A 24,568-nucleotide genomic window follows, 5' to 3' on the forward strand; every position below is an offset into this window, starting at 1 on the left:
AAGAGCTTATTTTCAGCGAATAGATATTATTATTATTATTATTATTATTATTCTGCATTTTAATTCGACATTGCGTCTGTTTGTTGATGTAAATACATGTGTATTACCTCTAGCTTTGGCCATAGATAATGCATGCATATGTTTAGATTATAGATGTCACACATGGCGGATCACTCTCCCGTCTACGCCGCGCACTGCTAATATTTGTACAGACAGTTACCGTTTGCACATGTTCTCTTATGTACATTCAGAAGTTCCCAATGCACAATTAGAGCATACATCCATCACCTCCGGGCCCTAATGTGTCTCAATGTAAAGACAAAAAGCTGTTTGTTTAGGTGCTGCTAAGATTGGCAAAGTCTGTGAAAACACATACCCCCGTGTCACTACCATTCACACATGCAGGGGTTTGAATCTTTGTTTATGGATGTGTCATTGTGGCAAAAACAACAGTTTAGCTCTCATTAGGCAATATTAGTACAGGCACGTCAGACTGATCAGGCCTGCCTACTCTGTCCTCGGCCACTTCAATGATATAAACGCATTGTTCTGTACTGTATAAAGCCCACTTTTCAATATTTTTTGCAAATAAAGCCTGTACTGAGAATATGTGCCAGGGCTCCCCATTTGAAAATACCAATTTTTTGTCTGTTGAGGTTGAGCCAAACGCTTGAGTTCTCTGACTTGGTGGCAATATACAGAAGTTTCTAGTTTTGCACTGATTTTACCAGCTGCATGCCTGTTCTAGGTCAAAGTACTGAGGCCAAAAATGGCCAAGGAACAACTTTCTGTAAAGATCTGAATTTCTCTCGGTACAGTTTCAATTTAAAGGGCATACATACAACGCTGTATCCTGGTATAGGCTAACAAGGCCCAGGCCTATGGAAGCACTTTGCAGGGGGGGGGCAGCACGAAAAGAGTCCCCGCCGCCTTGCTGTTAGTGTAGCGGCAGTCTTATGGTGCGGACCTGGCTAAGAGGCAAATTAGTCTAGCACCCCCATAAAGCGGCCGCACTGCTTCCTGTATGCGGGCGGCCGGCATTTCTCAACTGTGTGTGGGGGGGGGGCTGTTTTGACCGTATCATCCTGGACCACAAACCTTCCTTCACTGTGCTATATGTTTTCTGCTGCACCATTGGCATGGTTATATCTTCTTAGTCCTCTCCATAAAATAATCAGAAATTTGTGCTTAAAGTAGAACTATAATCAACACTTTATTTTTTTCATTTTGGATAGAGTAAGGGAGGGTTATAGCCCCTATCAGTTTATTTTTAACCATCCCTGTCCCATTGCAGAGATTTCCCTTCACTTCCTGCCCCATAGCTAAACAGGAAGTGAGAGAAAATCTATGCAAATCAAGGGAATCCATCCCCCCCCCCCCCAGGCCCTTAGAACTAGTGTCCCCACTCAAAAAGGACTCCCTGAAACTATTTTTTTCACTTAGCGTTGAGTGACCCGAGTGATATTTTCCATTCCGTTGGAGCAGAATGCTTCTAGAGGCCGAGATGTACATCTTTTCTTAATGTGAAAGTGTGTCTGTGTTTTGGCATGGCTTGGCACTGCGGAATCCATCGGTTAAATTTAAAGCAAGTTGGCTTTTTTTTAACCGATGGTTAAATAACCTATGGGGCCCACACACGATCGGTTTTGACCGATGAAAACGGTCCATCAGACCGTTGTCCTCTGGTTAACCTATCGTGTGTACGAGGCCTAATTATTCTAGGCCTAGTACCAGAGTTCCTTCTTGGGAAAGTTCACCTCTATCGAAGACGAGTAGCACATTCTCCTTTCATAATTTCTCCAAATGGAGTGGCTGAGCAGTGATGTTTTGTTTGTATCTTTGTTTGTTTTTCTGTCGCTAACAGCGTTGTTTAGGCAGATAACCTGTTGTTAGGTACCGATTTACGTGGTACTTTTTGAGCCGGGGGAATTCCCCAAGGCTTTGTTATTGTAATTCTACAAGAAATCAATAAAGAGAATTTAAAAATAATAATAATAAAAAAATCAGCTTTAACTCTACAAAACTGCATATAAATTGATGGAGAAGGTGAGATTTGGGTGGTTTTAAGGGTCCAGTTGGCTTTATACAGCTCCTCAGAGTTATAGGGGTAGATTCACTAAGAGTTAGGCCGGCGTATCAGTAGATACGCCGACCTAACTCGGAATTTGCGCTGTCCTAAGTTTAAGTGTATTCTCCAAAAAGAGATACACTTAAACCTATCTAAGATACGACGGCTTGCGCCGTCCTATCTTAGGGTGCAATATTTAGGCTGGCCGCTAGGTGGCGCTTCCATTGCGGTCGGCGTAGAATATGTAAATCACTAGATACGCCTATTCACGAACGTACGTCCGCCCGTCGCAGTAAAGATACGCAGTTTCCGTAAGAGGTAGGCCGCCTAAAGATAAACATGCCCCCTAGGTGGCGTAGCCAATGTTAAGTATGGCCGTCATTCCCGCGCCGAAATTTGAAAATTTTACGTCGTTTGCGTAAGTCGTCCGTGAATAGGGATTTACGTCATTTACGTCCACGTCGAAACCAATAGGCCCGTGCGGCGTACTTTGCTGCAATGCACACTGGGATATGTAGGCGGACGGCGCATGCGCCGTTCCAAAAAAAGTCAATCACGTCAGGTCAAGCTCCATTAACATAAAACATGCCCCCTCAGCCTATTTTCAATTAGGCGCCCTTACGCCCGCTCGCTTTAGGCTACGCCGACGTAACTTAGCAGGCAAGTACTTTGTGAATCATGTACTTGCCTCGCTAACTTACGGCGGCGTAGTGTAAACACGATACACTACACCGCCGCAAAGTTAGGGCGGGCTATGTGAATCTAGCCCATAGAATCTACAGCTAACCTGGACTTGTCATTGTGTCAGAAACCGGCCTTCATTTGTTTGCTTATATTACCCTTTTTTTCGACACTGAAATAATAAAAACAAGTAAAAAAAAAGTGATGGTACAAAAATATTAATCCAATATTAAATTAAATAAACCAATCCCCCATTCTACTTCAAAGAAGAAGAAGAAGAAGGAAAAAAAACTTTCAGCTTGACAGCTTAGTAAGCAAATTTGAGAGTTTTTGGTTTGAAAAATGTCACAGATATCACTTGCTTATCCTCAATGCTAGCATGTTGCTTTAATTGGAAAAGTTGACCTTTGTCTTCTGTACAGCAAGGCATGCACACAGTTGTTCTTGGGTTAGCCTTGGTGCAGACGACCTGCATTTAGGATGTTTTAAGGCTGTAACATGACATGTTGCCCAGGGGTCGGGTTGCACTCGTTGTGGCTTTTTTTTAACCTTAGAGGGAAAATACTGCTTACTTACAGAAAATCAATTAGGTAGTCTAGGGCTTAACACAATATCCTCCCTCTAACATTAGCAGTATCACCTTTGGCCGTAACCAATTTTACAGCTGCAAAGGCGAGCCAAATAAAGACCATCTGTCTTCCTCAGACTTGCCTGTAGAAATTGCTAAACCTACCCTTTCAAATGTATTTATTGCAAGTGCCCAGAAGGGACAGTTTTTTTGTAAGCCAAAACCAGACATGACTTATCAATATAGCTGGACTTATTGACCATGAGGAGGTGTGGGTTACCAAAGTGCTTTAGACTCCCTTATGGATGTTAGAGTGTATTCCCAATTAAAACTTCCCTTCACTTAAGTCCCGAAGACACAACAAGAAGATGAAATTTCTGCAAAGTGAAGGGAAATCCCCTTTTAGACAGTTGTCACATAAATGGGTGTCCCCATTGGAAGATTTTGACTTACCGTCTGTTCCAGTAATCAACCATAAAGATTCTGATTTCCCATGACTTTCAGTCCAGGTGACAGTGGTCACCAGAACAAATATGGAAGAGAAAATACCCTGATGCTCTGTACACACGGTCGGAATTTCCGACAAGAAAAGTCCAATTTGAGCTTTTGGTCAGAAATTCCGACCATGTGTAGGCTCCACTGGACTTTTCCTGTCAGAATTTCCGCCAACAAAAATTTAAGAGCTGGTTCTCAAATTTTCAGACGGAAAAAATTCCCTTTGGATATTTCAATTGTCTGTAGCTATTCTGACGCATTTTTGGAAGCATTGAACTTAATTTTCTTGGCTCGTCGTAGTGTTGTACGTCACTGTGTTCTTGACGGTCGAAAGTTCCGAGAACTTTTGTGTGACTGTGTGTATGCAAGTCAAGCTTGATCATGTGTACGTGGCATTAACCCCCCTGCATTTTTATTGGTACAATCAAAATATCGAAACAAGATCAATTTAATCAAAACATTTGTGGTCTCCATTAAATACAACCTGGGGATGGCCAAAAAAATTCTGGGTGGACGTAGTTGATGAGCACCAAGAATGGCTCAGATCCTGTTCCCTACTAGATTGATACAAGCCTTTAAGGCCAGCTTTATTAGGTCAATGTTTCAAGACACGGGGTCCCAAAAGGTGTGAGCCCCTCTAAGTAACTGAAAAGATGTCTGGCTGGTTTGCAATGTCTTGGCATTAGGATGAAGTGCAGAAATGTATGTATGTGGGACTATATTGGTTACATTATTCCTTGGAGAAGGTCCATAAGTTGCTGCCTCCTGGACTTTTTCCGCCTACATTCAGTCACAGCTGCCAGGGTTGCTTTACAGCAGTGGCCTCCAAACTGTGGCCTGTGGCCCTTTGCTTTCTTTTGTCTGTTCCTTTTGGCACTATTTAATCTACGGATACCAACAATGGGACATCATTTGCCCCACTGACACCAGGGAATTCCTCCCAATGACAAAAATGATGGGGCTCAATTCCTTCTAATGACAGCAACGATGGGGCACAACTCCTTCCAATGACACCAACGATGGAGCACAACTCCTTCCAATGACACCAACAATGGGACCCAATGACAGGGTACAATTCCTACCTATAAGCCCAACAATGGGGGGTTTTTCCTCCCACTGACACCAAAGATGGAGAATCGTTCCCACTAGTGTCAGGACCCTTTTCTACTCCCAATGGTCACAGTCTGGCCCCCCTTATCTCAGAGGGACAGTAAACTGGCCTTTTGTTTAAAAAGTCTGGAGATCCCTGCTTTACAGGTTTACACTTACAACTAAGTGGTGTTTTCTTGGTGTTTATTTTATTTTAAAGTGAACCTGTGCATCACCCATGAAATTTCCAGTACTTCCAAGTATGAGGAGCATGCAACTCTAGCTCCATCTACTTGCTCTGAAGCGTTGAGTGACCAATCACCAGCATGCATGGGGGCGGGTTGAGAGTTCAAAATCTTAGGTATGATCCAATGTCACGCTAGCATTTCTCTGAGGCCCCGTACACACGTCCGAGAAACTCGACGGGCAAAACACATCGTTTTGCTCGTCGAGTTCCTTGTGAAGCCGCCGAGATCCTCGTCGGTTTCCTCAGCGAAAAGTGTACACACGACCGGTTTTCTCGGCAGAATACGTCTCCCATCGAGTTTCTTGCTGAATTCTGCCGAGAAAACCAGTCGTGTGTATGGGGCCTAAGCCCTGTTTAGCAAACCGAAAATGGGGGGGGGCCAACACATAGGTGGGGGCAATTGAGTCAACCTTTTGCTTTGACCTTCATGAGCAAAGCACACTTTTTTTCTTTGCTGGCCTTTTAAGCAGCAACTTTCCCAACTTTGCAAAAAGATGATTTTAAAATATCAAATCCCAGAAAAAGGATCAATTTTATTATAAAAATAATTATCGCGCCCTTATCGCGTCACCAAACTAGAGAAAGTTTTTTTTTTCAGTTTTAATAGCAGTTTAGAAATGTTATCGCTAGATTGGTCACAGACATAATTCACATCTTTCTTCGGGCACAGTAAACAGAAGAAATGGTTTAATGGCTCCATAAAAGGCACTCTATGCTGATAGCTCAGATTAGGCCTTGCAGTAATGGATTTTGTCGTGGGGGAAGGGCACCAGTTTGACAGAGTGAAATGTACTGGAAGGGAATCTGCACGCTTCTCTGATGTGTGTCAACTACTCCCAATCTTGTGCCATACGCGGGGAAGACAGATTGAGAGCGCCCATGACACAGTCATCCTTACCTAAATGCAAGACCATCCTCTGTGGCTGCTTAAAGGGAGCAGTGCCGTAATTGGGAAGGTTAAAGGACAGCTATTGATTTCAATCAATGGGGTGTGTAGGACTCCTTAGGGGGACGGTAACAAGTTCTGTGGTCAGAAGCGCTTGGTACTGCACACATTTTCCAGCTTGTTGGGAAATCTTTCCAGAAGGTTGATGATCATATAGAGAAGGGAGTGAGATCTTCATCACGTGAGAACAAGGTGGGTCTAGGTGCCTTTAGAAGTTGGAGGGCAACTTTTTGCACATGTATGTGGACTTTACCAAGATGTAACTGAACTGGGCCTTTACAAGCCAGGCCTTTAACATTGCATACGGAGATCTGGAAATGAGTAGATCATTTTAGGGACTTACTAGGGTGTCAACTTTATACAGATTTGACAGATTGTTGGGAAATATCTGCACAAGCTGGAAAAAGTCATTCCCTTAACCATAAAACGAAGGGAACAAGACTTGCCACATGCACAGATATTGCCTCGTTGCATCAGATATTGGCAGTTGGATCTGCAAACTTTGTATGTCTTTCTGCCCAATTTCTAAAAGGGATTATTCACACCATGGCCATTGAGCTGCATTTTCTGAACACCACTGCACATGTATGGTGGGAACATGTCTTTCTGGAGCTTCTAAATGTAGAGAATAAGATGCTACACATGTAAATATTATCTTCACGGGGGCCGCCATGTTTGCTCATTACATATGCACCCTGTGTTTCCTGCTTTGCATTGCATGATTGTGCTGGTTTATTGTTCTCTCTTATTCTATTTTGTGGTCTCTCTTGCGCCCTATCTTGCTTCCTTGCCCTCCTTCATGCTCTTTCTTGCTGTTGTACTAGTGCTCAATCCTTCGCTCTCTTGTGCTTTTTCTCTCTTGCCCCCCCTTTGCTCCCTTCCCCCCTTGTGCTCTTTCTATCATGCTCCCTTGCTTGATTTTACTTGCTGTTGTACTTATGCTCAATCATTTGCTCACTTTGCTCACTGCTTTCTCTCTTGTGCTCTCTCTCTCTCATACTCTTGTGCTTACTTTCTCGTGCTCTCTCTGTCGCACACTCTCTCGCACGTGATCTGTCTCGTGCTCGCACTCTCTCTCTCGTGCTCTAGTGCTTGCGCTCTTTCGCGCTCTCATGCCCGCTCTCTCATACTTGTGCTATCTCGTGCTTGCTCTCTCTCTCTCGTGCTTGCTCTCTCTCTCGTGCTCGCTCTCTCTCTCTCGTGCTCACTCTCTCTTGTGCTCTGTCTCTCACTTGTGCTCTCTCTCATGCTCACTCTTTCTCGTGCTCGCTCTCTCTCTCTCTTGTGCTCTGTCTCACTCGTGCTCTCTTTCTTTTGTGCTCTTTCTCGTGCTTGCTCTCTTTCGTGTTCCCTCTCGCTTGCTCTCATGTTCTCGCTCACTCTCGTGTTTTCTCTCGCTTGCTCTTGTGATCTCTCTCATGCTTGCTCTCTTGTGCTCTCTCTGTCGGGCGCTCTCTCTTGCATACTCTCTTGTGCTCGTACTCTCTCTCTTGTGCTCTAGTACTTGCCCTCTTTTGCGCTCTCATGCCCGCTCTCTCGTACTTGTGCTCTCTTGTGCTTGCTCTCTCGTGCTTGCTCTCTCTCTCTCTCTCTCTCTCTCTCTCTCTCGTACTTGCTCTCACTTTTGCTCTCTCCCTCTATTTTGTGCTCTTTCTCTCGTGCTCGCTCTTTCTCTCGTGCTCGCTCTTTCTCTCGTGCTCGCTCTTTCTCTCGTGCTCACTCTTTCTCTCGTGCTCGCTCTTTCTCTCGTGTTCGCTCTTTCTCTCGTGCTTGCTCTTTTTCGTGCTCGTTATCTCTCTTGTGCTCTGTCTCGCACTCATGCTCTCTCTCTTTTGTGCTCTCTCTCTCGTGCTCGCTCTCTCTCTTGTGCTCTGTCTCACTTGTGCTCTCTCTCTCCCTTTTGTGCTCTCTCTCTCGTGCTTGCTCTCTTGTGCTCGCTTTTTCTCATGCTCGCTCTCTCTCTCTCGTGCTCGCTCTCTCTCTTGTGCTCTGTCTCACTTGTGCTCTCTCTCTTTTGTGCTCTCTCTCTCTCGTGCTTGCTCTCTCCGTGTTCTTGCTCGCTTTCGTGTTTTCTCTCATTTGCTCTTGTGATCTCTCTCATGCTTGCGCTCTCTTGTGCTCTCGCTCTCTCTTGTGCTTGTGCTCTCTCTCGCTTGCTCTCGTTTTCTCTCTTGCTTTCTCTAGTTTTTCTCTCTCATTGTTTGGCAGGCTCGCTGATTGCATTAACTCATATACAGATAGAGTAATGCTATGAAAGCTTAAGCAGTAAAAACGTCACATTAAAAATTATATTTGGATAAACTTTACAATAGTAACTGTGTTTATAGTATCTGTACAATAGTAAGTGGATATATAACATTTCCACATATAAATTTTTTTTATGTATGCTTTTTTATTCTCCATTTAAAAAAAAGTTCTATACATATATATCTTGAAGGAATGACTGCTAATGTTAAACGGGTTGTAAAGGTACAATTCCCCCCCCCCCCCCCTAAATAGCTTCCTTGACCTTAGTGCAGTCCTCCTTCACTTACCCCATCCTTCCATTTTGCTTTTAAATGTCCTTATTTCTTCTGAGAAATCCTCACTTCCTGTTCTTCTGTCTGTAACTCCACACAGTAATGCGAGGCTTTCTCCCCGGTGTGGAGTGTCGTGCTCGCCCCCTCCCTTGGACTACAGGAGAGTCAGGACGCTCTCTACGTTGCAGATAGAGAAATGAGCTGTGTGTTGGTGGGCGTCCTGACTCTCCTGTAGTCCAAGGGAGGGGGCGAGCACGACACTCCACACCAGGGAGAAAGCCTCGCATTACTGTGTGGAGTTACAGACAGAGGAACAGGAAGTGAGGATTTCTCAGAAGAAATAAGGACATTTAAAAGCAAAATGGAAGGATGAGGTAAGTGAAGGAGGACTGCACTAAGGTAAGGGAAGCCATTTAGGGGGAAAAAAATTACCTTTACAACCCCTTTAACCTCTCGCCGACCGCCCACCGTCGTTTTACGGCGGCAGGTCCGCTCGGCTGCGCAAAATCACGTAATATACCGTGATTTTGCATTGCAGCCACTAGAGGCACGCGCCTGGTGCCGAAGCGAGTGCCCGGCGTGCGCGATCACTGCCGGGCACCCGCGATCGCTCGTTACAGAGCGAGAACCGGGAGCTGTGTGTGTAAACACACAGCCCCTGATCCTGTCAGGGGGAGAAATGACTGATCGTCTGTTCATACAATGGATGAACAGCGATCTGTCATTTCCCCTAGTCAGTCCCCTCCCCCTTCAGTTAGAACACAATGAGGGAACATAATTAACCCCCTTTAACTCCTTCCTCACTCCCTAGTGTTAACCCCCTTCCCTGACATTTTTACAGTAATCAATGCATTTTTATAGCACTGATCGCTATAAAAATACCAGTGGTCCCTAAAATGAGTCAAAAGTGTCCGAAGTGTCTGCCTTAATGTCGCAGTACCGATAAAAATCGCTGATCGCCGCCATTACTAGTAAAAAAAAAATATTAATAAAAATGCCATAAAACTATCCCCTATTTTGTAGACGCTATAACTTTTGCGCAAACCAATCAATAAACGTTTATTGCGATTTTTTTTTTTAAACAAACTGAGGAAAATACTTATCGGCCTAAACTGAGGAAAAACTTTTTTTATATATATTTTTGGGGGATGTTTATTACAGCAAAAAGTAAAAAATATTCAAGCACTGTATTGTATATATTTATTTAGGCACTTTAATTTTATTTGCTGCACTTTTAGATTGTGTGAAATATTTATTGTTTATTTAATGTTGATGTTATCACCTATATTTAATGGTGCACATTTTATTCTATTGATTAATTAGTTATTTATATATTGCTTTATATATATAATTATATTATTTTTTTAATTTTTATTATTGGTGAGCGCCCCAACACCTCCCATCCTTCATATATTATCAATGTGTGAACATTACTTAGTTGTGGCAGCTGCCTAGGTTGTTTTAACCCCTCATTCACTACATCATTAATTGATTGATGCAGTTTTAATTTAGTTGCTATTCTCATTATAGTGTGGTTTGCGCATTAGTTCCCCCCGTTATTAATATAATTTTTTTCAAAATTGTCGCTCTGTTTTTGTTTATAGCGCAAAAACTAAAAACCGCAGAGGTGATCAAATACCACCAAAAGAAAGCTCTATTTGTGGGAAAAAAAGGACGCCAATTTTGTTTGGGAGCCACGTCGCACGACCGCGCAATTGTCAGTTAAAGCGGCGCAGTGCCGAATCGCAAAAAGTGCTCTGGTCTTTGACCAGCAATATGGTCCGGGGGTTAAGTGACGCAGTGCCGAATCGCAAAAACTGGCCAGGTCCTTTAGCTGCCTAAAGGTCTGGGTCTTAAAGCGGGGGTTCACCCGAAAAACATTTTTTAACATCAGATTGGGCCTAATTACGGGAAGCAGAATCGGGTGTTTTGTTTAAAATCAATGCAGTACTTACCTTTTTAGAGATAGATGTTCTCCGCCGCTTCCAGGTTTGGTCTTCGAGACTGGGCGTTCCTATTTGATTGACAGCCTTCCGACGGTCGCATACAGCGCGTCACGAGTTGCCGAACGTCGGTGCGGCTCTATACCGCGCCTGCGCATCGACGTTCGGCTACTTTCGGAAACTGGTGACGCGCTGTATGCGACGGATCGGAAGGCTGTCAATCAAATAGGAACGCCCAGTCCCGCAGCCCATACCTGGAAGCCACGGAGAACATCTATCTCTAAAAAGGTAAGTACTGCATTAATTTTAAACAAAACACCAGATTCTGCTTCCCGTAATTAGCCTCAATCTAATGTTAAAAATAGATTTTTTGGGTGAACCTCCACTTTAAGTGGTTAAAGCGACGCAGTACCTAATTGCAAAAAGTGGCCTGGTCTTTGACCTGCAATATGGTCCGGGTCTAAAGTGGTTAAAGGAAAAATAAAATTCCTTTACTAACCCTTTAAGCTTGTTTAATGGTACACAGGTTATGCAGCAATAGAGCAAGGAAAACCAGAGCTAGCCTATAAACTCTGCTCCTAATTACTCCCTGTGAGCGTCCCTATAGTCAGGCCTTCCTCCATTTAGTCTCTTTCAGATATTACTGTGTTTTCTTGAATCTGCAGACATTGGAATAATGTAAACATTTTACTATCACTTTATCCTTGCTCAGCATCCTCGATGAAGTGCTATTGGAGCGCGCACTGCTGAGTGTTACACGATAGCAAAAGTCAAGGAGTCCATCCATACACATTAAAGATTTTTTTTTTTCTTTCCCTCTTACGGAGTGCAAGCGAAATGTATACAGCGCGCAGCAGGCTGGAGCCGTGTTCGGGGAGTTTAATTTAATTAGTGTTGATCATGACTGCAGATGATGGAGATTTGATAAGGAATAATTTAGTACTTAACAGGCTTTTACATGCACCAACTCTATGTGGGAAGGTAAAGCAAATTGCAGAAAATGAGTGCGCTGTTTTTTTTTTTTTTTTTTTTTTTGTGCAAATGCCAATAAGCTGGAAGAAAACCTTTTAGCAGATGCACAAGCTTTGGCTGGTACGGAATACTCTGATTTTTTCCTAAGAGGACAGGGCATCCCTTTCTGACTTTTTCATTTTTTTATTTTTTTATTTTTTTGAAGAAAATCATAGAAAATAAACAGCCTACTCATCATGCCTTCTCTTTGGCCTGAAAAATTCAGTGCTGGCAAAGAAATGAGCATTCGTTGGTGGCTTTTTTCCCGCATCACATTGGGTGACAGCATGGACCATTGTGAGCATTATAATTAGAGATGTTTGAAGTTTAACTCAAGCCAAACTTTTTTTTTTTTTTTTTTTTTTTTATATTGAATAGATTGGAGAAAGATTTGAATGAGTATTGATTTTTATTGCTGTCTAGGAAGGTTTCTTGTCCATTTTCTGTGTTTTTTGGGGAAAACAGGAAGTGAAGGACAATCTCTCCTATGGGGACACTGGTGGTAAATACCGGTGGGTTACCTCTAGAACAGGGGTCTCCAAACTGCGGCCCACTGGCCCGGGTGTGGCCTTTTGCTTTCCTTTTTCCGGCCCTTGAGGCACCAATCCATCCACTAACACTGATAACAGGACACTATTCCTTCCACTGACACCAACAATGGGACACTATTCCTTCCACTGACACCAACAATAGGACACTATTCCTTCGTGTAACACCAACAATGGGGCAGCATTCTGTCCACTGATATCAACAATGGGGCACTATTCCTCCCACTGATATTAATAATGGGGCACCATTCCTCCCACTGATACCAACAATGGAGAACTATTTCTCCGCTAAATACCAACAATGGAGAACTATTCCTCCCACTGATACCAACAATGGAGAACTATTCCTCCCACTGATACCAACAATGGAGAACTATTCCTATCACTGATACCAACAATGGAGAACTATTTATCCGCTAAATACTAACAATGGAGAACTATTTCTCCCACTGATACCAACAATGGAGAATTATTCCTACCACTGATACCAACAATCGAGAACTATTCCTACCACTGATACCAACAATGGAGAACTATTCCTACCACTGATACCAACAATGGAGAACTATTCCTACCACTGATACCAACAATGGAGAACTATTCCTACCACTGATACCAACAATAGAGAACTATTTATCCGCTAAATACTAACAATGGAGAACTATTTCTCCCACTGATACCAACAATGGAGAATTATTCCTACCACTGATACCAACAATGGAGAACTATTTCTCCCACTGATACCAACAATCGACAACTATTCCTACCACTGATACCAACAATGGAGAACTATTTCTCCCACTGATATCAACAATTGGGCAGCATTCCTCCCACTGATACCAACAATGGAAAACTATTCCTCCGCTAAATACCAACAATAGGGCACCATTCCACCCACTGAAATCAACAATGGGACACCATTCTTCCCACTGATATCAATAGGGCACTATTTCTCTGCTAAACACCAACAATGGAGCAGAATTCCTCCCACTGATATCAACAACAGGTCACCATTCATCCCACTGATATCAACAATATAGCACCATTGCCCCCACTGATATCAACCATGGGGCAACATTCCTCCCACTGATATCAACAATGGGGCAAAATTCCTCCTACTGATATCAACAATGGGGCACCATTCTTCCCACTTATATCAACAACGGGGCACCATTCCTCCCACTTATATCAACAACTGGGCACCATTCCTCCCACTGATATCAACAATGGGGCAATGGGTGTGAGTGTGTAGGCTCCATCGGACATTTGTTGTCGGAATTTCTGACAACAAAAATTTGAGAGCTGGTCCTCAAATTTTCCGACGACAAAATCCGTTCTCGGAAACTCTGATCGCGTGTGGACAATTCCGACGCACAAAATTCCGCGCATGCTCTGAATCAAGTACGAGACGGAAGCGCTCGATCTGGTTAAACTAGCGTTCGTCATGGAGATGGCACATTCGTCACGCTGTAACGGACTGAAAAGCACAAAGCTGAAAGGCGCAAATCGTCTCTCCCCCAAACTTCTACTAACACGACTGGTATTGAGCTTCCCTTTTCTAGTGCCGTCGTACGTGTTGTACGTCACCGCGTTCTTGGCGTTCGGAAGTTCAGACAACATTTGTGTGATCGTGTGTATGCAAGACAAGTTTGAGCCAACAATCTGTCGGAAAAAAAAACAAAAACACGGTTTTGTTGTCTGAATGTTCGATCGTGTGAACGTGGCATTAGACTACTACGCTTAGGCTACTAATTGGGCCTACATAACTGAAATACCAATTGTATATGTATATATATGTATGTATATATATATATACTGTATATATGTATATGTATATATATATATATATATATATGTGTGTGTGTGTATATATATATATATATATATATATATATATACTTATATATATATATATATATATATATATATATATATATATATATATATATATATATATATATATATATATATATATATACATATGTATATCATGCAACAACAATATGGAAGTGTGTGTGGTTATCCTGCTTTTTTCCCCCCTCTGATGTGGAAGTTCAAGGGGTGGGGGTAGTGGATGTAGGAGAAACTCTAAGCTTAAAAAAAAAAAAGTCCTACACTTCTGCAACATATGATCCATGTGGGAATTCTGACCAAGAGGAAATGAAATAATTGAATTGTCCTCTTGTTGTCCACTGGCCAGCCTCAGAAAAAAAAATTGACTGAATGCACATTAGTGACGCGTAATGCTAATTGGTATTGAATGGAGCACATGCAGAGAGTATTCTGCCATTTCAAGTTAATTCATCTTAGACGTCCTATAGCATGAACTCGCCAAGACTTCTGAGGGTGCGAATAAATCATAGGTTTGTGAGACCTGCCCCCCGTAGGGAAGATCGGCTAAAGAGAGCTTGTTGCCCCGTTTTTACATTTGTTCCATTAGACTTTTTTCATCTGTTTTTATATTGACTCTTTTCCTGTGTTCTATTTTAGGGTCTTTTATGTAGTTATTTCTTCTTTTATTCTCTCAGGATCAGAAGTGTATTTTTGGGTCACACCCAAAGCACCTCGTAGGCATGCAAATACTGGTTCCAGTTCCAGTGGACTTGTTTTAGTGCGGTGGATGAATTTCCTTGAGGACCATTAAAGTGTTACTAAACCCACAACAGTAGGCCATATTCTCAAACAAGTTACGCCGGTGTATCTACTGATACACCGGCGTAAATCGAATTTCCCGCCGGCGTATCATTATTTTGTATTCACAAAACAAGATACGCCGGATTTAGGCTAGGATTCGACTAGTGTAAGTCACTTACACTGTCGGATCCTAAATGTAATTCGCCGCCGGCCGCTAGGTGGCGTTTACGTTCAGGTAAATGAGCAAATGAGCCTGATACGCCGATTCCCGAACGAAATCGCGTTGCGTAACCGTCGCTAACGTCGTTTGCGTAAGCGTAAGGTTACCCCTGCTATATGAGGGGTAACCTTACACCAGTCCCACGTGGGAGAGTGCATGTGATCAGCACAGGGCCAATCAGCATCCTGATAGGTCAGCCAGTGCAGTATAAAAACTCTTCATACAAGCTTTAACCAGACACTCATAGAAGTCACAAGACTGCTATATACTGCTGATGAGAAAGGGTATTTACCAGTATATATATTTACTAAACTATTTGTATTTCCATGTGTACTGTGAGAGACCAGATATAGTGAATACAGGCTCCTGGGTTTAGTAACACTTTATGTTAGCTGTTTGCATGCTTTAATGCTTGTTGATGTGGATCTCTTGTGCATGCATTTTGGGCGCCATCCTGTTTATTTCTGATAGGGCACCAATGGACGTTGGCACAGTAAACCATATACCTGATCCGTTAACACACAATAACATACCTGTAATGTGTTGGCCACAAATGTATGTTTCTGAGCCCATTGAATATTGTTAAAGGCAGATAGGAAATGTAGGTGTTTATAGGCCCGTCTAGTACTCCTCCAGGATAATTAGCAGTGTACAGCTATCTTGCAAGTGATCATAGGTCTTTATTTATTACAGGCAGGGATTTTTTCCGCTGGAACCTGGTGGAACTCACTTCCACCACCTCTGGTTCAGACCCTTTGGGCCTGCTCACCAAAATCTCTTGTAAACACAGAAGTCCGGTTTCTGTGTTTACAAGTGACCGCTCTGCACTCCCTCCTAAACTCTGCACTCTGTATGTAATGCATTACTGGTATTTAATGCCCCATTAAGACCCTCCTACTGTTGGTTTTTGAGGGGGGGGGGGTCGTGCTTGAGTTCCAGCACCTATTGTTTGAGAAAAAAGCCCTGATTACAGGTACTTATAATCAGGATGTGGTGGGAGTTTACCCCCATTTTTTTACAGTGATTCGTACCTAGGCCCATTGCGCCCAGGCCGCCCCAGAGGTGGGGGCGCCGAAGCTCCAAAGGTTCCCCAACTGACAAGAGCGCATACCTCCCACTGTATGCTGGGTACCACAGCGGAGCCTAGTACCGGAACACGTTTCGGTACTAGGCTCCACTAATTAATTCTGTCCGGTGTGCACCCCCTCTGCATGTGTCAGCTCTTTTCCCATAGGTGGTGTGATGAGAGGCTTCTGGGTTGGCCGGAGCTGCCGCCAATCATCCCGTGCACTCCCAGAAATGCTCTCCGAGTGCCACCCTCCAAGTAACCAAAAATGCCACATATGCCCGCCCCCCTGTAATGTGCTTCTGCTCCCAGCGTGCCCAAGCTACATGGATCTATTGGACAAGTACTGATCTATGGGGACACCTTCTGTGGGGGGCTCTGATGGGGACACCTGCTGTGGGGGGCTCTGATGGGGGACACCTTCTGTGGGGGGCTCTGATGGGGGACACCTGCTGTGGGGGGCTCTGATGGGGGACACCTGCTGTGGGGGGGGCTCTGATGGGGGACACCTGCTGTGGGGGGGCTCTGATGGGGGACACCTGCTGGGGGGCTCTGGTGGGGGACACCTGCTGGGGGGGCTCTGATGGGGGACACCTGCTGGGGGTCTCTGATGGGGGACACCTGCTGGGGGGGGACTCTAATGGGGGACACTAATGAAGACTTCTTAGGGGAGCATCTCTGTGTTTGAGTCGTAGCCATAGAAACATTTGTAAAGGGGAGGAGTTAGTAAGATGACCACGGCCATGTGGGGGCGCCAGAAATATTTCTGCACCCAGGCGTCTGTGACCCTAGGATCGGCCCTGCTCAGCAGTCATGCATTAAGGATGAGATTGTAAGCCTTTTTTTCGTCTTGCTGTTTGTATGTGCATCTTGTATTAAGAACAGCCAACTGTTGCATTCAAATAGAAAGCACTACAAGTATTTTACCAGCAATTGTGGAGCAGTCATTTCTGTTGATGTATTACCATGGCTCATGATACAAAATACACAAGTAAGCGTTAAGGAGAAGGATCAGCCATATGTGATCTAAATATAGTAGATGTTTATATGCCCAGGACACACCTGGCGTCTAATTCCGCGCAGTGTAAAAGCAGTATTTCATTTTAAAGTCTAAAATCTAAGCTGAAATACATACATTTGAACAGCTTTACCTTATAATTTTAAAAATCTGTTCAGGCAGTCTTGTAATTCACAAACTCCTTCCACGCTGCCTAGCCAGAATGATGACACCGCCATTTCCTATCGCAGTTCTGCAGCTTCCTGTGTCACTGGCTTGCTCACTGGACTATGAATGATCCTCATCTACCCTAGTTTCATCTTTCAGGTCCTCCTTGTGCTTCCCTCTTCCTGAAGTCATGCTAGATCAGCCTTCCTCAACCTTTTCAGCACAGAGGAAACCTTGGAATAACTTTCCGGTCTCGGGGGACCACTGCTAAGAGTTACTATATCTACTAAAATAATTAGTTCCCCATTGACTTCAATGGTATGCAATACCGCATGTGGCCAGAGGTAGGGGGCGCCGGAGAGCATGGGAAATGCCCGAAAAGGCCCAAGGACAGTTCGGCTGACCTCGGGAAACCTTTTAAAGACTCTGTTCCCGAGCCTTTCCTAGGTTTGCCGAGGTCAGCTGAGCTATCCTCGGGCCTTTCCGTGCATTTCTGAACGGTGCCTATAGGCCGCGATCGGCGCCGTTCGGCTCCGGTGCCCCCCACCTCAGGCCAAACGTGGTACTGCACACCGCTTTGGCCTAAATCCTCGTATTGCAAAACGCTCGTTAACCGCGTTACTCGCAATCCGAGGTTCCACTGTTTCTACAACTCATGGTACGTACAACTCATGATACATTAGTGTGATGGCCAGTGGGAAGAATGCTTCTTACACTTGAGGACATTGGGAAGAATTACCCCCTTAGAGGTAGATAAAAAATATCAATGGTATCAGTGGGAACTTATCTGACAGGCAGAAATTGCTAATTGCTCAAGCAAACCCTCGCAACCTTTGGAGGAACACTAGGGTTCATGGAACCCTGGCTGAGAAATCCTGTGCTTCATTGATTTCGAGATTGACATGACACTGTACTGACCCCAGTGGCACCTCATTAGCTCATAATGTGGTACATCGCACACAAAGGATTGGCAGAAGATAACCTAAAGACAGATTTCTGATAAAAGATGAGACTGGTGTGCTTATTCAATAATGTGCCATAAAGTAATATACTCAAAGAATGAAAATGATGAGTATCCAAACATACAAATAAATAAATCAATAAATGTGAATAAAAGTCCAACTAAAGCCCAATGGTAGGATTTAGTTCATATAAAGCTGAAAATCTCATAGGGATAACTTGATAGAAGAAAAAACAGATAACACATCTATCTAAACATCGACTGTTAAATTTATGAATTGGCCGCTCACCTCCAACAATGTCCCAAGGGTCAAACAAGGCTCATAAGATAAGGAATCTCGCTGATAGATCTGTAAAGGCATTCAGGTTCCAGGTGAAGATGAAGAACTAAGTCCAAAACTTGGCCTCAAAACATCTTGGGTAATTCCATATATAGAGAAATGGCTCGCTCCAAGGATTGGCACTTCTTGTATAAATGGCGCTCAAAAGAAAACAAAGAACAGCCATAGTGCAATATTGTCAAATGAAAAGAAAATGTATTTCGTAAAAGAAACATCAAGTAAGGGTAAAAACAGCAGTAAAAAGCAATGGGAGTAGTGACACACACGCCTCCTCACCGTACTTCCGTAAAACACCACCAGAACTGACATCACAAGGCTCCACCCGACGTGTTGCGTCACTGGTCACGTGACTTCCTCAGGGGATTTAGTACACTACTAAGTGGTTGCAGCTAATTCACGGTCACTATACATGCACTATATATTTTGTTTTCACTATTTTTACTGGAGGCTGATGGTTTATATTTGCTTAAAAATTAGAACATAGTAGCGCGCAAGTTTTTCCCTTATAACTGATAAATATACTGACCTTATTTATTAATTTTGTTTTTACTGTTCTGCTTCCATTTCCAAACTGATACCATGAGTGCGCGTTTTCTGCTAATACGCAACCAAGTAACGCTATCTCTGTCTTGTCTTCTAGTGGCTTTTCATGGTGTCCCAGTAAAAATCAAGAAAGAACCGCACAGTCCCTGCTCTGAACTGAACACCGCCTGCAGCCAGGAACAGCCTTTCAAGTTCAGCTATGGCGAAAAGTGCCTGTACAATGTCAGGTAGGTACAGCCTATGCCGTGGCACCTTGGTAGATGGTGGTGGGTTTTCACAAAGGCAAAATCAGTAATTGTACATCAGTAAATCTTACTGGTCTGAGATCCTATTGAAGGGCTTAACATTTTTTTTTTTTAACATTAGATTGAAGCTCATTTTGTGAAGGGGAATCGGGTGTTTTTTTTTAAATCGAAGCAGTACTTACCGTTTTAGAGATAGATCTTCTCCGCCGCTTCCGGGTATGGTCTTCGGGACTGGGCGTTCCTATTTGATTGACAGTCTTCCGACGGTCGCATACATCGCGTCACGAGTAGCCGAAAGAAGCCGAACGTCAGTGCGGCTCTATACGGCACCTGCGCACCGAAGTTCGGCTACTTTCGGAAAATCGTGACGCGATGTATGCGACCGTCGGAAGCCTGTGAATCAAATAGGAACGCCCAGTCCCGCAGCCCATACCCGGAAGCGGCGGAGAAGATCGCTCTCTAAAACGGTAAGTACTGCTTCGATTTAAAAAAACCCACCCAATTCCCCTTGACAAAACGAGCCTCAATCTAATGTTAAAAATTAACTTTTTGGGTGAACCTCCACTTTAATGTTTTCACTGATGGTCCAAATGTTTTACTGAGGTTCCATATAACTGTTATCAGGGCCTTGTAGCTTTATATAGTTCAATTGACTGTCTGGAGTTGCAAACTACCATGAAATGGCATTCATAATTATGTATTATTATTTTTATCATTGGTGAGTTTTATGCACTTGACTTCCTGTATGTTGGATACAAGAAAAAAAATATATCTGCCCACACTCACGCTCTCTGTCTATTGTCAACATCTATCAGCTGCCCTGAATGTGAACTGTGAGGTTAGTGTCAGCCATGATTTAGCTGGCTCCACTGATCCACAGACTTCATAGTGGTAATTGTTCCTCCAGCAGCTTTCTCTTATAACAGATCACGTATTATACTTATTTATGACTTGCTGATGACCACAACCAATTAGTCACTCTTATGAAGGTTCTATGGTTATGATCCTGACCTGGTCCTGCCTATCACACAAATAAAAGAACAAAAAGCTAATTCTTTGCTCACCTTTTTTTTATCTTCTACATTTTCATATTCTCCACCATGTTAAAGGAGAAGTATGGTCAAAGCTCTGTTGTCCATACTTCTCCTGTGGGTCACAGGAGTGCACTTAGTTCTGCACTCCTGTGACCCAGATTTAGGGGAAAGCGGGCTAAAGTTCACATCATAGAGCCAGTTCAGGCTCTGCAGCAGGGGCGGATTGACAACTCATGGGGCCCCCGGGCAATAGAAGATTATGGGGCCCCTGGGCTTACAGATGGCCACCACGCCAGGAGGTAATGCAGAGGCGGGGCAGCTAAAATCTCGGGATTTTCACAATCAAAAGTATGTCGGTTTCGGACATATCAGGGACAGATGTAAAAAAAACATAGATTTTTAAATACTGTCCCTGGTTTTACTGATCCTGGCAACCCTGATGGGGCGCCCTAGTGGCATGGGGCCCTCGGGCAGTGCCCGAGTGACTCAATGGTCAGTCCGCCCCTGCTCTGCAGGGATCCTGACACCAATGTTGGGATCTGCCAAGGTGCCTGACCGGAAGCTGGCTCCGCCTCTCTGTGGTCCATTTAGAACCTGAGCCAGTCGTTCCCGCCCCCCTCCCTCCACAGCTTGGCGCTCCAGTGAGCACTGAAGAGGTAGAGCACAGAGAGCTGATTGACACACTGACTAATGGGGCTGCAGCATGCTCTTTTTGCCGACTCGCTTTCCTGCATTCTCTTGCTAATGTGCTCTCTTGTTGACGCACTTTCTTGCGCACTGTTGCTAGTGCACTCTCTTGCGCTCTTTCAAGTGTGCGCTCTCTTGCTGGTGCATGCTCTTCTGCTGACTCGCTCTCTTGAGCTCTTCTGCTGACTTGCTCTCTTGAGCTCTTCTGCCGACTCGTTCTCTTGAACTCTTTTGCTGACTTGCTCTCTTGAGCTCTTTTACCGATTCGCTGTCTTGCACTCTTTTGCTCACTCGCTCTTTTGCTGATGTGCTCTTACGCTCTCTTGCTGACCCACTTTCTTACTTGCTGATGCCCTCTTGCGCTCTTTTTGCTTGCTGCTCTTACACTCTCTTGCTGACCCACTTTCTTACTTGCTGATGCCCTCTTGCGCTCTTTTTGCTTGCTGCTCTTACGCTCTCTTGCTGACCCACTTTCTTACTTGCTGATGCCCTCTTGCGCTCTTTTTGCTTGCTGGCACGTTCTCTTGAACTATTTTGCTCTTTCTTACTCTCTTGTGCTCTTTCTCGCTATCTTTCACGCTTTGCTCTTTCTCCCTCTGACGCGCGCTTTTGCTCTCTCTTGCGCTCCTTCTCTGTCTCACTTTTTTGTTTCCTATGTCACACAAAGCCTAATTGAACAAGCTGAAGTTAGAAGCCGATTGGCTACCATGCACAGCTACAGCAGATTTTGCACTCTTCAGTTTTAGTAAATCCAGCCCTCTGTCTCTGCTGCCTTTGTGCTGACTTTCTATCTCTTTCTCACTCACGCCATTCTCCATATCTCTCCCATATGCACCCTTTGTCTTGCATACCTCCCAACATTTTGAGATGGGAACGAAGCAAAAATATGTAGGCATAGGACACACCCCCTGCCACGACCCCTTAAAATGAGAATTATACAATAAAATGATCAGTTAAACGCGAAAGTGTGTCTGTTTTTTCTTGTTTTTTTACCACTACTATTTCTTTATATTGGCTTTTGAAATGTACAAATGCAGCAATTTAGAATTTGGATGAAAGGTTTAGCACTGGGGAACACTTTTTTGAAAGATAAATATATACAACTATGTAGAGTAGACCAAAATGAGACACAACTGAGGAGGAATGAGGGACAGAGGGACATTTTTTTCCAAATCGGGGACAGTCCCTCCAAATCAGGGACAGTAGTTGGGAGCTATGCATACACAACAGATAGACCTTTAGAAGAAGGAATCACTCCGAAACATGTCGTCTTATTGGACCCCCTGAACCAGCCTCAGTAGGCGGTTTCTTTCTGGGTTGGACCCTCCCGGTTGTGGATATGTACATACTTTTTTGCTTCTTTAGTCTCTTCTTTATGACAATTTTCATGTCATGTTTGTACTACAATTTGTATTTATGCTGTATGGACCCCTGTCCGTTTTTATAAAAAACTATATTACTGAGGGACAGTCCCTCGAAATCAGGGACAGTTGGGTGCCCTGGTCTTGTGCCTGCTTCCTGTTTTCTCTCTTGCATCCTATTTTTCGCTCACCAGCTTGCTCTTTCTCCCTCAGTTTACCTGCAAAAAAAAAAAAACTTGAACTCCTCTCATAGATCATTCATTCTTCCAGTACTTCTGTGACCTTGTTAGCTGTTTAAGACTGCCGTTACTTAAATAGTTTGTGTGTATTGCTGAATTCAGTAATGTTTTCTATGCAAGCTCAGCATATGAATCCACAGTTGCCATCTAAAGAGATTAAGACACCTTTGTAATTTACTAGCCTTAAAGTTGCCAGTTTTATAATTTATTGGGCTCTTTGAGGGCCTCTTGACTTTTCGTTCCTTTAGATGAAAAATAATGCTTTTCAGCAGAGTGTTTTCAAAAAGCTTTTTAACCTTTGCTTTCTTGACTGTAATGCATTTTTGCATACCATGGTTGAGACAGGCTTTTAAAGTGATTTACACTGTGTTGGGTGTCTGCTTGACAACGCATTGTAGGTAAGACACACAGGAGACTCGGTGACGTTTATTATTTCTGTGTAGTTTTGTTTTTTGCAGCCTGGGGCCTTCTTGCCATGAACTTCATCCCCTATGCTCTATTAGTAAAATTTTGGTGGATACTGGTGGCTTGAATCACCTGTCACCCGATTTTTCTCTCAAATGGTTTCCCTGTAGTTTGTGTCTTTGACCCATCCTTGGTTTCCTTAAAGCTGAACTTCAGACAATCCCCCCCGTGCAATGGGGCTGTGCCCGCACTGTGCAGGTTAACTGCTTGTTTTATTCTAGGGGAGAGGACAGTGGAGATCTACCGTATATACTCGAGTATAAGTCGACCCGAATATAAGCCGAGGCACCTAATCTTACCACAAAAAACTAGGAAAATGTATTGACTCGAGTTTAAGCTCAGGTGTCAATCTGCATGCCTCAGGCCTCGTACACACGACCGAGTTTCTCGGCAAAAACCAGCAATAAGCTTGCTGGGTTTTTTTTTTTGCCGAGGAAACCGGTCGTGTGTACACTTTTCGACGAGGAAACCGTCGAGGATCTCGTCGAGCCAAAAAGAGAGCATGTCTTCTTTTTCCTCGACAGGAATGGAGAAAATTGGCTCGCCGAGATCCTCGACAGCCTAACAAGGAACTCGACGAGCAAAACGATGTGTTTTGCCCGTCGAGTTCCTCGGTCGAGGCTTCACTGTGCCTCACTGTGCCCATGTGCATGCCTCACTGTGCCCATGCCTCACTGTGCCCACGCCTCACTGTGCCCATGCCTCACTGTGTCCATCACTAGACTGACGTTTAACATGGGAGTCTACGGAAGGGGTGCCCGGCTTTGAAAAATTGGTGCTCCCCAGCCGTAGGTCCCCCAGACAAACTTTGCACACTGGTAGAGGTGAAATGGAGCTACATGTGTGCCAAGTTCCGAGTCCAGGGCTGTAACTGGCCTTGACCGGATCCCCAAAATCACCAGAGAAATTACCATTTAACATGGCAGTCTAATAAAGGGGTGCCCTGCTTTGAAAAATCAGTGCTCCTTGGCCGTAGGTCCCCCAGACAACAAACTTTGCACACTTTCAGAGGAACATGTGTGCCAAGTTTTGGGTCCAGGAGACCTACGGCCGGCTAGTACCGGGTCCTCAAAATCCGGGAGATCAGGCACAAATAGGTGACTCGAGTATAAGCCGAGGGGGGCATTTTCAGCACAAAAAAATGTGCAGAAAAACTTGGCTTATACTTGAGTATATACGGTACTTACCTGATTCACCAATCATCCTTGCACAAGACCAGTCCAGCACCCCCCCCCCCCCCCCTCATGCTCCAGCAGTCTTAAAAATGGATTGTTCCTGCCGTTACCACTCTCCATAGACAGGAACAGTCCACTGCTGGACCGTGGGGGCGCGCAGTCTTCTGTTGGATCGTCGGATCAGATGAGTATAAACCTTGTGCTCACCCCTAGAAAAAAATGAGCAGTTGACCCATGCAGTCGGGCTGTGAAAACAAAAATGTGTCCACAGTTGGTCGTCTTTAAACTTCAAAAAATTTAAGTATATGTTAAGGCAAC

At 44.0% G+C, this 24,568-nt stretch overlaps 1 protein-coding gene across 2 annotated transcripts in view; it reads left to right on the forward strand.

Annotated features, from left to right (window-relative positions):
* The window catches only part of LOC120939857 (ETS translocation variant 1-like), a 69,189-nt gene that overhangs the window by 40,405 nt on the left and 4,216 nt on the right, over positions 1–24,568 (forward strand). For both annotated transcript variants that reach the window (XM_040352256.1, XM_040352257.1), the window contains one exon: positions 19,142–19,271. In XM_040352256.1, the coding sequence (XP_040208190.1) occupies positions 19,142–19,271 (130 nt within the window). The remainder of the gene's footprint in view (positions 1–19,141; positions 19,272–24,568) is intronic.

The sequence above is a fragment of the Rana temporaria genome, chromosome 5 (assembly GCF_905171775.1).
Source record: "Rana temporaria chromosome 5, aRanTem1.1, whole genome shotgun sequence".
Classification (NCBI taxonomy): domain Eukaryota; kingdom Metazoa; phylum Chordata; class Amphibia; order Anura; family Ranidae; genus Rana; species Rana temporaria.